This window comes from Caretta caretta, chromosome 3 (assembly GCF_965140235.1).
Source record: "Caretta caretta isolate rCarCar2 chromosome 3, rCarCar1.hap1, whole genome shotgun sequence".
Classification (NCBI taxonomy): domain Eukaryota; kingdom Metazoa; phylum Chordata; order Testudines; family Cheloniidae; genus Caretta; species Caretta caretta.
In genome coordinates, this window is record NC_134208.1 from 30,458,602 (window position 1) to 30,474,032 (window position 15,431).

The following is a 15,431-nucleotide window of genomic DNA, read 5'->3' on the forward strand; positions in this document are numbered from 1 at the left end:
TGTAGAAGCCATCTTTTGACTGGCTCACACAACTACAGTGTGTGATCATATTTTTAGTTAGCACTCGGATAAAAATACCGCTTGTTACTTGTTACATTTTACTGGACACCTTAATACTTTAGGAGTGACAGCAAGGGTATCTGAAACAATTTTTATTGTGGGGGTGCAGAGAGCCATTGAACCAAACTGTAAACCCTGTATATGATGGAAATCGCTTCAAGCCAGGGGGTGCTCCATAACCTCAGCACCCATAGTTGCAACACCTATGAGTGACAGTTTGATTTAATTTTTTTTAAATGATTTCCTAACTATAAAAACCCCGAACAAAGCCTGAAGCACAAGTTCTCTGTGGTATTGTTATTCTTTATTATTACACATACAGAATTTTGATTTTTATAAAGGGTAACATCCAAGTAATTGTACATATTATTGATCAAGAAGCTGTTTTCAATCTCTGAAATGGTTACAAATTGATTTTGTCAGGATGTATTAATTATAATCCGCCACATCTCAATTGCATCCTAATATTATATGTCAGGTAATAAAAACAAAGTCTTACCAACCTCTGATGAAGCTGCAATGGGGGTTAATTTGTATGCATGTTTGGAAAGGAAAGGCAGTGCTCACTCTCAACACTGACAGGTCCCTTTAATCTTTTCTGTAGAAGATTGTCAATTTGTCCCATTCTATAGCTGAACAGTGACAGTCACTTAGTTTATTTGCAGCTTTGAAGCCTGGTCCTGTAATGTTTCTCATCTGATAGGAGATGAATGAAGGTGTCACTGTGGGAAACCTTTAGCTGTCTGCTCCATGAAGGAGGCTCCTTGCCTTCCCCCATAAGATCCTCTAGTTCATTCTTGGTGCCTCCAACTTTCCCCTCACCTGAGTATAGCTCCATCAGCTCCAGTTCATGCTTGGCAGCTGTTTCTAAAACTCTCTGCTTGTTATAGTATCTGACAAAGTTGTTTATGATGGGGTGGATGGGAAGTGCTATAGCTATCACCCCACAAAGGAAACTGGTGGCAGCATTCAGTTTCCCCAGTGTTGTCTTAGGATATATGTCCCCATATCCAACTGTGGTCATGGTTATAATTGCCCACCAAAATGACTGAGGGATGCTTTTAAATAAGGTTTCAGGGTGGCTTTGCTCCATGGTATAACCAAGGGCAGAAAACACAAAGATTCCAACAGCCAAGTACATAAGAAGCAGTCCTAGCTCCTTAAAGCTTCTTTTAAGAGCATAGGTTAAAGTCTGTAGCCCTGTGGAGTGGCGTGCGAGTTTGAAAATTCTAGCAATCCTCATGATCCGAAGTGCTTGAACAGCCTGTTGAACATTGGTTAACTCCATCATTCCGGCACCCAAGTGGGTCAAAAGCAAGCTGACATAGAAGGGAAGTATTGCAAAAACATCAATGATGTTCATGAAAGAAATCACAAAGTGCAGTTTATTAGGAGAAGAAATAAGTCTAAGCACATACTCCAAGGTAAACCAGCCTATACACGCTGTCTCAATGCTGTCCAGTGTTGGGTGTTCCACATGATTTCCCTCAGAGTCTACTATCTGGAGCTCTGGGATGGTCCCCATGCACATTACTACAGATGAGATCAAAATAAATAGGAAGGACAACACTGCAATTACTCTAGCTGGATAGGATGATTCTGGTTTCTCCATTAATTTCCAAATATATTTCTGGCATCTCTTCCAGTGATTTTCAGAGGCATCCATTCCCAAATCATCCAGAATCAATTGCACCCTTCGGGCTATTTCTTCCAGTTCCTCCTTTTTTTCGCTCAGATGAGTTTTGCAGCAGTCATCCAAGAATTTCAAGTCTACTTTCCAAAATTCCATTTCATTCTTGAAACATATAGGGCATATTCCTTTCTTCATGTGAATTTCTCCAAAATAATATATATCAATAATGCATTTGAAAGCATCTGGATCTCTATCAAAATAAAATTCTCTTTTCCCAGGATCATAGTCGTCACAAAGAGAGAAAATAGTATCATATCCCCCTGATAAACAGTTGATCAACTGTGCTAATCTTGTTGCTGGATATTGGTTCAGATTTTCTCCATATAGCACCTGCCTCACCCCACCAACATTGACTATAATCTCTATATCTTCATTTTTTTCTGATCCATTACTGTCCACATCTGGAAATCTAGATTCACCTTCCATTTTAATGTTATTGATTTTTTTATATATATCAATTCTTAGTTTTCTTCCAAATCTTTGCTGTTTGTAGCTTCTTTGTGAAAACAAATCAGAACCAGGTAATGTATACTACAAATCTTACTGAGATGACTTTGAGTAATGCTAGTAAAGATTACAGAAATAAACCTGCAGTCAGTAAAACCTTGCAAGGTATGCAACAAGCTGCAGTGAAAAGACAAGTCATCAGGCTGTTGTGCTTAGAAGCAGGGATGTTAGAAAGAAATCAACTCCTCCAGCAGATATGAAAGAGAAGAAACCACTGAACAAAACTCACCCTCTACTTCAGTGCTTGAGATTCTTTTCAGGGTCCATTCTTTCTCTTCCTCTGAAGTGATATTTATTCACAGGCTGGCAGTCCCATCATTTCAAAAAATCCCTTGTTCTGATTAATGAAAAGTGAAATAATTGATAATTCGGAAAGACAGACAATCAGCAGGATGATCCCACAGAAAGCTGGTGCAGTTTTTGCCTTCCGCTCCAAGGTCTCAAGGAAAGCTGCTATGTTTACTTTTACTTTAAGGTCTGGAGTTTATGTGTTGACTCCTTCACACAGTGACAGGAAGTGTGCGGAGGAGAAACTTGTGCTTGTTTTTCTTTTGCTGTTTCTAAACACAATAGGAATTCCAGGCTGGCGTCAGGTTCCTTCCAAACTATACCCTCTTCTGGTGAAACTCAGCAAAGCACAATCTGTACAGAAAAGCAATTTAACTGTTTTGGTGTATGTCAAGCTATAATGCAATTTTCTTTATAACCGATGCATTTTGAATACTTTAAAAAATCAGTGTTTAAAATGAATTGCAAAACATAATCATATATAATGCAATTAAGAGCTGCAATACAGCTCTAGAGAAGACAAATCAGGCTCATTTTCTTCAGCTCATAAGGAGTAGCAAAAATATCTTTTGCATTTTTAAATAAATACACCATACAGGGTCCTACATTGTTCTCTCAGATACACTGCTGCAAGTCCAGAATAATTCCATCTCTGGAAACTGAGTCACTGTAGATTTTTACAAGTGTAACTAAGAGCAGAACATGGATCATAAAATTCATGCTTTTTGTAGAACTTTTATATCAAAGATATATACACTTGCCCTGAGGTTGAGACAGAAGTGGGAGGCAGACTTGGTGAAAGTCTCTGGGTAAGGATAAAAGGGGTAAAAATCAAAAGTGATGTCATGGTAGGAAGAAGAGGTGGGTGAGGCTTTTTTTACACTAACCAAATCATTGAAAACACTGGACTTGGTGATGATGAGGGAACCTCAACTACCCAGACATCTGCTGGAAAAATAACACAGCAGGGCACAGATTATTCAGCAAGTTCTTGGAATGCACTGGAGACAACTTTTTATTACAAAAAGAAAGTGACTAGAGGAGAGGCTAATCTAGATTTGATTCTGATAAACATGGAGGAATTGGTTGAGAATTTGAAGGTGGAAGGCAGCTTGGGTGAAAGTGATCATGAAATGACAGAGTTCATGATTCTAAGGAAGTATAGGAGGGCAAACAGCAGAATAAAGACGGTGGACTTCAAGAATGCCAGACCCCTGTGAAAGTAAGAGGGATGGGTACAGGTGGCCCAGCCAGGAGGTATGAACTCTCCCTAAGGGTCCTCAATCTGGTTTAACCTCTTCCTCCCCACTGTTCAAAGATAGAGTTAAATAGGCTTCATTAGGAGCCTTTTGTTATGGTAAAGTGTCAAATGAGAGCTGAAATCACTTGTGGTGGGGCAGTGTTTCTGCCTAGCCTGCAAAGAGCTGAAAATTACTGAGAGACTGATGTGCAGAGGTCACAGCAGAGAGGCAGGTGGCAGCAGAAGGTGACTGACAGTCGGCTGGCGAATGAGCAGCTGGCCAGACAGCGAGGAACTGCAGCTGGGGGGATGGGTAGTGGAGAGGAACCGGGTCTGGCGGGGCGGCCAGATGACAAGGAACAGCGGCTGGTGCAGTGGCCAGTCAGAACAAGTGCTCAGATGGCAAAGCAAGCAAGGTGCCTTTTTCCCCAGGTGGGAGGTGAACTCACAGAGATGCACCTCTGTACCTTGGGTCCTCACTGACCAAGGACAACCACTGTGAGTGAGGTATGGTGAGGGAGGAGAGAGGAGCACAGAAAAGGAACTTTTGGTTGTAGAACTCAAGAACATGAGATGGAAGGCACTGCCCCATGCACGCTGGGGTGGGTGTCCTGCTTACAGTTTTATGATTATGAATCCTGCTTATGGCACTTTCCCTAATTAATGTCAGGTGACTTCCCTCTTTTCATTAAAAGTTTCTTTTCTACACTCAGACTCTGTGCTTGCGAGTGGGGAAGTATTGCATCTCAGAGGCACCCAGGGTGATGTGTAATTTTCCCAGGTTACTGGGTCGAGGCTTGAGCCAGTTCTGTGTTGTATTGTTGAAAAGGGACCCCTAGATATTGAACCCGGCCCTGGTTGCTGCTGACCCCACCTGGCAGAAGGGTTACAGGAGCAAGAAGACAACCAAGGACAGAGAGGCCTATTACCAAATCGGGAGTGAAAGACAATAACAGAAAATGCAGCTATGGCCGAAGTGTTAAATGCCTTCTTTCTTTCAGTTTTTATCAAAAAAGTTAGCAGTGATTGGACAACTAACATAGTGAACATCAGTGTAAATCAGGTAGGATCTGAGGCTAAAATAGGAAAAGAACAAGTTAAGAATTACTTAGACAAGTTAGATGGCTTCATGTTGGCAGGGCCAGATGAAATACATCGTGGAATTCTTAAGGAACTGGCTGAGGAGATATCTGAGCCATTAGTGATTATTTTTGAGAACTCATGGAGGATGGCAGACTGGCCTGGAAAAGGGAAAATATTGCACCTATCTATAAAAAGGGGAGAAAGGGCAATGCAGGGAATTACAGACCAGTCAGCTTAATTTCAATATCTGGAAAGATAATGGAGCAAATAGTCAAACAATCAATTTGTAAGCTCCTATAAGATAATAAGGTGACAAGTAACAGTCAGCATGGATTTGTCAAGAGCAAATCATGTCAAACCAATCTAATATCCTTCTTTGACAGGACTGGGAGAAGCAGTAGAAGTGATATATCTCTACATTAGTAAGGCTTTTGATAGTGCCTCTCATCACCTTCTCATGAGCAAACTAGAAAAATATAGGCTAGACACACCTGCTATAAGATAGGTGGATAACTGTACTCAGAGAGTAGTTATTAATGGTTCACAATCAAGCTGGAAGGGCATATTGAGTGGGGTCCTGCAGGGATCTGTCCTGGATCCAATTCTATTCAGTATCTTCATAAATGATTTGGCTAATGGCATAGAGTACACATATTAAGTTTGTGGACAATACCAAGCTGTGGGAGGTTGCAAGCGCTTTGGAGGACAGGTTTAGAATTCAAAATGAAAGAAATAGGATGAAATTGGATAAGTTTGCTTAATGTCTAACCTAAATCTCCCTTGCTGAAATTTAAGCCATTACTTCTTGTCCTGTCCTCAGTGGTTAAGGAGAACAATTTATCACCCTCCTTTTTATAACAACCTTTTGAAGACTGTTATCGTGGCCCCTGTTGTATGCAGTGTTATTGTAGCTGTGTTGGTCCCAGGATACTAGAGAGACAAAGTGGATAAGGTAATATCTTTTATTAGACCGATGTTTTCTAGATCTTTAATCTGTTTTATAGCTCTCGTCTGGACTTTCTCCAATTTGTCCACATCTTTCCCATAGTGTGGTGCCCAGAACTGGACACAATACTCCAGTTGAGGCCTTATCAGTGCTGAGCAGAGTGGCAGAATTACTTCTCATGTCTTGTTTACAACACTCCTGCTAATACATTCCAGAATGATGTTTGGGTTTTTTTGCAATAGCATTACACTGGTGACTCTCATTGAGCGTGTGATCCACTGTAACCCCTGGATTATTTTCTGCAATAGCACTGGAACAAATTACCCAGGGAGGTTGTGTAATCTCCATCATTGGAAGTTTTTAAGAACATGTTAGAAAAACACCTATCAGGGATGGTGTAGATGATACTTAGTCCTGCCTCTTATTACCTGGTATCAGGTTAGCAGCTGCTATGTGTATGAGGGTATCACCTAGCGCAAATGCACTGTAATATGTAATTTCTCTCTCTTATCGTGTTTGCACTGTCCTTAGACTTGCAAGCTCCTTAGGGCAGGGATGATACTTTGAAGGCCTGGGAAGGATCTATGGGTGCTGCAGTACACAAAATAATGAATAAAAGACCTGCTAAATTGTTTCACTGGATCAGAGCCTCATTGCTTAATAAAATGAATTGTGCAGCCAGATTTATGTGTAGTAAATGTAAAGATACAGACTACAATGGCAGTAAAATGGTTTATGGAACAAATGTCCTTCAGCTCCCACAACAAAAAGCTGAGACCTGAGAAATTAAATTTAAAAGGGAATGCAGGCTGCCTACAAATAAAACAATATGTTTGGTTCACAACCCTGATGTCTTTGCTCAAAAACACAGTGATTACTAATTCATTACAGCAACCCCTTCGCCTTTCTTTACATAGCAATAGCAAATCTAGCTATGGTCCACTATGGTTAAGGCAGGAAGTAGCAGCTTCCTTTGGCACCCTTGTCTCCAACACAGCTTGTTCTTTTTTCTTTTAATTTTATGGATCACAAACAAAATAGTCACACAGGTTTACCACATATGCTCAATTTGGAAGGGAAAATCTATTAATTTGAAAGGATAAATCCAAAAGGTCAGCACGCTTCTTCGAGGGGAGAGAGAGGGAGGGAGTTGAAGTACTTTTGAAGTACCTAATCAGTTTATACAACAAATTTGTTTAAACTTGATTCATAACATTCCTTGTGCATTATTCTCCCACGTCTTACACTCGTATAGTTATTTACAGCTTGCCAAATGAGTGTAAAATGATAATATTCTGATCTGGTGATGTTTTACACCAACTTTCATAGAATCTTAGAATATCAGGGTTGGAAGGGACTTCAGGAGGTCATCTAGTCCAACCCCCTGCTCAAAGCAGGACCAATCCCCAACTAAATCATCCCAGCCAGGGCTTTGTCAAGCCTGACCTTAAAAATATCTAAGGAAGGAAATTCCACCACCTCTCTAGGTAACACATTCCAGTGTTTCACCACCCTCCTAGTGAAAAAGTTTTTCCTAATATCCAACCTAAACCTCCCCCACTGCAACTTGAGACCATTACTCCTTGTTCTGTCATCTGCTACCACTGAGAACAGTTTAGATCCATCCTCTTTGGAACCCCCTTTCAGGTAGTTGAAAGCAGCTGTCAAATCCCTCCTCACTCTTCTCTTCTTCAGACTAAACAATCTCAGTTCCCTCAGCCTCTCCTCATAAGTCATGTGTTCCAGTCCCCTAATCATTTTTGTTGCCCTCCGCTGACACTTTCCAATTTTTCCACATCCTTCTTGTAGTGTGGGGCCCAAAACTGCACAGAAGTAAATGACACCAGAAGATGTCAGACAGTGGAACACTGAGTCCCTTACTCTTATAGACTTATACAGATGGACTTCCTAGATAAATATATTTTACCAGATGTAGTATAGAACAGTATTATAAGAGATCAGTGAATAACTTGCAGCAAATAATTTATTCCACTAATTTCAATTCTTTTCCCAACCATTAGATGAAGACTGCTTATCTCTCCACTGCAATACTTTTGGTGAATAATCCTTGCTCTGTAGCTTATTCATAAGTAGTTTGTGGCATTTATTAGGTATACAGAATTCAATCTCTGTTGGCTTGACTTGGTTGGACACACAAGTCATGTCATGCCGTGTTTCTGTTCTCAAATGGTGGCGTGTTGGGAATGGAATTGGTACAGGAAAAAAAAGAAATGGAGAATGGTCCTTCCCCAGTTATATGTTATTAGTTCAATAAACAATGTATAGATTTCAGCACACAGTTGTATTAAATAGTTTTATCATTTAGTATTTGTGAAGTATGTCCAAAATGGCCCTAGCTTGCACTTCTACTGTAAACTGATTCTTGCACCTCATTGTCTATGAGAAAAGAAAGCAACTATTGAATACCCAGTCTAGTGGGAAAAGATACTGTACAGCATTTTTTAATAAGCAAGGCTTTCTTCAGATTCATGGAAGAGAAAATATCCATGGTAAATGAATAAGATATGATGGATATCTGAAGAAAAATCAAACAAATACCAAATCCATCTTCATATTTCTGCTTTCCTCCTGTGTCTCCAATACATTGCAGATTTCTCCTGAATAATTCCTCACTTCAAACACGTCCTTCTAAACTTCTTTTGTATTTTCAGTGCCCAGGCACAATAACTTTTCTGTTGGATTTGCTGCCCACATGTGTATGCAATGCCATTCATTTTCCCCACAGATATTTTCTATTAGTCATTTTAGCCTAATTTCAGTTTCAGGAGTTGCATTATTTATTCCTACTCAATTTATTTAATATAGGTACTCCTCTCTTGAGGTCTTTTCATTTATTCCTTACTAGAAGTTTTGTGATAACTTGCCGTAGGTTTTAATGGGCCTGTTTCACATTTGCCATTAATGAGCCTATTTGGCTATATAATTAAATCTGTCTTAGATGACCACTCAAAGCAACAAAAATACATGCTTGCAGACATGGTCTCCACCCCAAAAGCTAACAATCCAATGCAAACATATGCATAACACGTTAGACACAAATCAGATGTATGGCACTGTAAGTTGGAGATGATGTAAGAATCTAGAAATGGTAGGGTTTTGCTTTTTTTTAAATGCTACGTAGGAGCAGCGGGTGTTGAGGAAGTAGTTGAAGGAGTCTGCTTAATGTTCTCCAATGCCTACATCAGAAGGGTTTTATATCCCCCTTTGGATTATATGTATTTCACATAAACAACTATGTTAAAAGAATATTATTAAGGTTGCAGGGTCAAGCCATTCTGATGTTAAGAAATGTTAGATTTAATGGTGCCTGTGCACTGAATGAGGCAGAGGGGCTTCGAAAAAAATACTATGTGATGGTATAATTAAAGACTGTATCACAGCTTGTGTCTCCCACTGATAAGGTAGGACTGATGGATAGTGATGTAATCTAGAATTGTTTGGTGTTATGATTTCCTAAAATGTTTGTGCAGTTTTATTTTAACTGCTGCCATTTGTACTCTTTCAATGGAACTGTGAGATAACACGAAAGGTGCTTTATGAAATAAAATTAGTCTTTTGACACTCATTCTCTAATAGCTACATTGATCAAAACCCTTCTATTTTATTATTTGTATCCTTGCAAAGTATAGGATTTTAGTTCTTTGTGTTGCCTTAGCTATGGGGAGGGACAATTTTGAGAACTCCTGTGATAGAGGATGACAACCTACTGTTGCTATGTGGTTGAGCACTAAAGGGGCTTGAGATACATACTTTCCCAGTGGGTTTCACAGGTATTTGCTGACAGCAGAGGAATAGTGAGTCTCAGGAATCTTGGGATCCATCCCAGGCTCTGGAGGGGAATGTACTGTAGAGATCACAGACTCTTCTGTCCCATCCCCTCCAAACTGTCCCATTCCTGTCTCTTCCCCACCCCAGCTCCTTATGCCAGTCCCAGTCTCCTTGTCAACCCTTCCCCAGTCATCACTCCTCAAGAGTTTCCTCCCCGTCTCCTTACCCAGCCAGTCCTACTCTCCTCCTCCAGACTTGCTGTCCAAGTTCCAGTCTCACATACACATCCTGTGGGGATGGGGCATGCACAGTCCTGCCTCAGACAGGTGGTTTGAGGGGTTGGAGCATGTTCAGTTGCTTTGTGGGCATGGCATATGTACAGCCTGGTCATCCCTAGGAGCTGTGGGAAGCTTGAGCATGCTCAGTGAGGATGGAATCTTCAATTTTAGCAGCTAAAATCTCCAAAGCCTCTACTGAGCATATATTTTTCAACATCTTAAAACCTGACCAGATTTGGATGGATTTTCACTGGGGTGGAAATAAGCACATCTCAGACACAAATGCCACTCCCCTGCCAAATGTCAAGTCTTTGCTACGGCAAGCTGCTAGAGCTTTTCAATTTTTTTACTATGGGCAAACAATGTATTTTTCTCTAGCCGTGTTCTCAGACTGTCTAAACCATTTTGGCTGAAATTTTCCAGAGGAATACAGCCTGAGGTAGACACCCAGCAACAGGATCTTATTGTGGGAAGTGTCAGGTAGCATTAGTAATAAGCAGAGCTACCTGCTCCTGCTATAATATTACACACCTACTGTACACGTACGTTCATTTGTGTGTGTGAATATACACACAAAGTTGCTTTATAAGTTTATACTGTAGCGAGGAGGTGTGGCCTCCCACAGAGAGTGACAGGGAGGGATCACAAAATGCCCCCTGGTGGGCAGAACCAGGAGAGCCATGTCTATCCTGCCAGAAGCAGAAGGGCGGGACAGGAAGCGGAACTACAAAAAGCGGGCCCTGCAGCTCAGTTGAGCTGGAGCCGCCAAGGAAGACAGATGCATCCCACATGCTTCTGGAACCTGCAGAGGAACCCTGCCATGCTGAGGACTAGCCAGATCTCTCCAGGCTGCTGGCTGACTGAAACACTGAGGAGTTGCTGGGGCTGCTGTCTGAGGAGTGGCCAGAGCTCCCTGAGAAGACAGAGGACCCCATGTTATAGAGGTACCAAACCCTGGGGATGTAGGAAGTAGCCCAGGGGAACTAGATGACTGTTTGGTTAGTGCGGGCCATGATTCTAGGTCAGCGTGTTATATGCGGATCCCTGCTGACTCAGTGGTGGACCACTCTGCCACTGTTAGGGCCCTGTGCTGTAGTCCGGTGGGCCTGTGTCCCCCTGACCCTTTCCACCCTACCCCTGGGGTAGTAGCCTCCCCATATTAGTCCAGGAGGCCTGTGTTGGTCTACTGTCTGCTGAGCAAGGATGCTAGACTCTGCTGATGCTCACCCTTACCAGAGCCCCCATACTCTGCTGGTGCTCACTTTACCTGAGCCTGTAGACTTTGTTGGTGCTCACCCTTACCTGGGACTCATAGACTGCCTAGCCATTCCACCTTGATTGCAGGCCAGAGCCTACCGTTTGCTGCCCTGCCCTGACCAAGGGCCCAGGGATCATAGATTGCTGTAGTGCTCTGCCTGGCTGGAGGACTAGATGCAGCTAATTCCCCCCTTTTTAGCTCACCTGTATAGGTACGTGACAGCACAGAAGCGTGGCCTCCCTCAGAGAGTGACGGGGAGGGACGGCCATGCTCCATTTTGAGAGATTGCTGGTTCCAGTGGTATTTCTCATTTTTGAGTATGGGAAATATCTCTCATACTAATATAGTCTCACAAAATGGAAAAAACTTCTGAAGTGTGACCACTGTGTATATTTCACTATACACTTCAAACTGTCATTTTTAATAGAAAAATGCTAGTACCAGATCCCCAGCTGTTGTAAATTAGCATAATCTTATTGACTTTATTGGAGCTCTGATGAGGCTCTAGCCCTATAAGTATTGTGGTTAAATAAGAACTTACGGTCACGAAGTACACTCTAGTAGCTAGAGTAGTGTACTTGGTGACAAAACTCTTGGATTCTACTCTTGACTTGCTGTCTGATATTGGGCAAGTCACTTATTTATCTTCTCACCCCAGGCTTAAAATTCACTTTACATTCAATGTACACTTTATTCATGTGAACAAAACATGTTCTCGAATAGCAACCAATAAAGAGGTACAAACAGGTCAAATCAAAACCCAGTCTTCATTGCAGAAGACCCCTTCTTTAATTAAAAACCCAATCTTTAATTTGGCAGACCTACCCAAAGAGCTAAATTCTGATTTTAGAGACATTACTGAGCAAGGGGTGATGTACAAGCTGCACCAACCCATGAATAGCCATGGCAGACTCCTGGCATATGGGTTTTTACATCATTTGACTAGCTCTAAAACCAACCTATGCATATCGAGTAATTTGTCTAGACATTGGGGAAATCAAACCTTCAATCCATTCTGTGTTATAGTATAATCGGTTCTGCTCAGTTAAGTTTTCATTTTATTTTACTAAATTTAATGACTCATTACAATGTGCTGTTTAAATAAACATTATATTGACATTTTTCATACTAATTTGCTTTGCTCACAGTAGAGTCATAAGTCTGTGTCAGTAATACCATATGTACAATAAAGACTCGTATGTGTTGTGATGGTGTCTTCAAAGAACAGATTATAGAATCCATGGTATCCTATTCATCCAAACAGGGCTAAGAAAATTAAGGGAAATTCTATGATGAATGGAATACATTGTTGCTAAGACTCTTATTTATTACTATTCTATGCCATTTTCAATTATTCTGTCAGAATGAGAAATGGGAACTTTGCCAATGTTTTCAAGCTTCATCACAAATGCTGGTGATGACAAAGGTTAATTTAAGATGGGTTACAAATTCACCATTCGTTTGCAGCATTGTAGGAGACTTCAAAACTGGGGTTCTGCCTGTTCTGGAATGGATATTAACGATCACATGGCCCTTTAAGGGAGAGGGTGTCCCCAATGTTCTGACCCAATTTTTCCTTTATTCAGTCTGTTGTGTGCTTGTCAGCTGCCCTACAAGGCAACACAAAAAACATTGCCTCTAGAGAAGCAACTAACTTGAAACTGGATCCTGATATCCAAAAATATATGCTCTAATTCAACTAGAAGTTATTGGGGTTTATAATGTTCATTTATATCAAGTAATTCAGTCCACTGGAGGAATGACTGGGGGAAATTCTATGGGCCTTCCTTACGCAGGAGGTCAGACTAGTTGATCACAGTGCTCCCTTCTGGCCTTGAAATCTATGAAGTATCAAACCAAGCCAGGCTAAATACTGCTATCGTCTATTAAAAATAGCTCAAAACTCAATTTTTTTGCAACAACTGTTTCCAGTTTTAATTCAATTTACAGTAAGTAAAACTGTCAGACTGTCAGTAGCTTTATGTATTTGTTTTCAATTGTTGTTCACCAAAAACCCAATAAACATATGTCAAGAATACATCATCCACTCTTACACATCTAGGTAGTGTCGGGATTAGTCAATTTTTGTGGGTGCTTTGTAGGTGAAGGGTCATGTTTTCAAAAGCAGTCAGCAGTGGCTCAACATGTGAATTTTGTCATTTTAATTTTAATTTAATTTAAATACATTTTAATTTAAAAGTGACAACAGAATTAAATATATTAAATATGAACATCATAAATATTCTAAGTAAGTAAACATGATGAGTCTGGATTCTCCTCTCACACTAGTTTTAGATCAGTGTAGCTAAAGGCAGAGTTATGCCCTACATGTTTTACAGTTTATATAGACTTAGAAAGTCTTGGCACATGGCAGGCTAGGTAGTACAATGCTCAACAGTTTCATAGTCCATTTGAGATTTCTGTTAATGAGCCACCCAGAATTTGTGGCAATATCACATCAAACATTTGCTGATTGTTCACCATTAATCTCTTGAATTCATTTTTTTGCTTAACAGAAAAAAAATGTGATAATTAGTTCGAACTACAGCTGGTTGGAAAATGAAATTTCTGTTCTGTTATGACTTTTTTTGAAAAATTCTTTTAATTCCAAATCAGAATGACAAGCCAGCATTTCCCACAAAAAGACCATTCTGAAAAAAATTCAGTTGAGGACCATCAAAGTGTTTCATTTTGATAAGATAAAAACATTTCATTTAATATGTCAAAACTTTATAATTACTCTATAAAATATTAAATAATACTGAATATACTGTAATTAATATATATAAAAATCAAAACAAAATTGAATGACAAAGTCAAACCAAAACATTTTATCTCATTGAAATTAAACCTTTTAACGTTATTGAAATGATTGTTTCACTTTTTACCATTGAAAATGTTATTGAAATTAACACATTCCCACAAAACATTTTGATTTTGACAAACTCGATTTTCCAACAGAAATCTGTTTGGTTGAAAATTGTTCAACCAACTTTAATTCTAACCCTTACAAGACTCTTAATAGCTCCCTGCCAGGCTTTTCATCAGAAATTTGAAATGACAGATTAGGTTTGAAAGAGTTAATGATGCCTTCTCTACACACAGCTCATGGCCAGGGGAAAAAATCTACAGCAAGCCAAACAGCAACCAAAATCCATTTCTCACAAAATTTGTTATAATCTAGTCCATTTGTTTTCTCGGTAAAAACTGACCTTTTCCTTATTATGCCTGAATCCTCATCATTTGTTCTCCATATGGGCATATTTCTAAACAAAAGAACATCTTTATTAAAACCTTAAACCCCAGGGATGTAATGAAAGTGCATTCTGCTTTAATCATATAGCAAAAACAATCTAGTTTCCATGCATAGACTCAGAACTTGAAAGTCTGTAATTCAGTGATGAAAATAATGTATATTCTGCCAGTCTATTTTGTAGATGTAACCCTGAGAAAATTGATTGGTTTTTCTGACCAAACCAAACTTCTAAGCAGAGTTCTAATATTCATATTATAGAGTCAAAACATGCAAATGATAAAATGCTAAGCCTGGCACGTGGAGATTCACTGAGGCACCTCATTCACTGGGAGTCTATTTTAAGGTCTGTGGGGCATGAATTTACTGTTTGTGAGTTTCTGGATTTGAAAGCCTGGAAACTGAAGTCCTCTATATAAACCACAGGTCAGGTTAAGCACTGGCACCTGAAGCATCTTCTCTAGTAGTGAGTGTGTCATCCAGTCTCCATGAGTATTCAATCCTTGAGCTGTGCGGATATCAATCCCCAAAAAACTCTTCTGACCGAGAGCTGATTTAATAATGGGACAAGCATTTTGGGGGGAAAGTCTGTGAAAACGTTGACCCTGATTTTTATTTTTTGACAAAATTCAATATTTTGACAAAGCAAAAAAAGAGACATTTTCTGTCCAGCTCTTCTTTTAACGTTTAAGGTATGGTATTAGTTGCTGCTCTGAGAACACAGACATGGAAGCATTTTGTTCTTTAATTGAGATGTATCTGATTAGTAAAAATCATGTTGAAATTAGTCTTTAGGAATAATGTATCACATTAATTGATGATAGTAAGCAGATTTCAACTACAGCAAAAACTTCCAAATCAACAACATTTTAATAAATCAATTACACATTTTACAGATTATAACAGCAAAGCTTAACCATATGCAGGTGAAGCAGGCAACGTGAAGCTAATTCATCGCTACTGCAAGAATGCCTCAAGTAACTGAGTGGCATTTTTATACCAGTTTACTGTAAACTCACTATAAAAACTGTTTCTC

The 15,431-nt window shown here is 39.8% G+C and overlaps 1 protein-coding gene across 1 annotated transcript; it reads right to left on the minus strand.

Annotated features, from left to right (window-relative positions):
* Window positions 1–342: 342 nt before the first annotated feature.
* On the minus strand, window positions 343–2,839 carry KCNF1 (potassium voltage-gated channel modifier subfamily F member 1). Its single transcript, XM_048845515.2, has one exon. It carries the CDS (start codon window positions 2,177–2,179, stop codon window positions 716–718), a length of 1,464 nt encoding a protein of 487 aa, XP_048701472.1. The 5' UTR covers window positions 2,180–2,839; the 3' UTR covers window positions 343–715.
* Between the last annotated feature and the right edge of the window lie 12,592 nt (window positions 2,840–15,431).

Coding starts and splice junctions, on each gene's coding strand:
- KCNF1 (XM_048845515.2), bottom strand. CDS start 2,179: ATGGAAGGTGAATCTAGATTTCCAGATGTGGACAGTAATGGATCAGAA.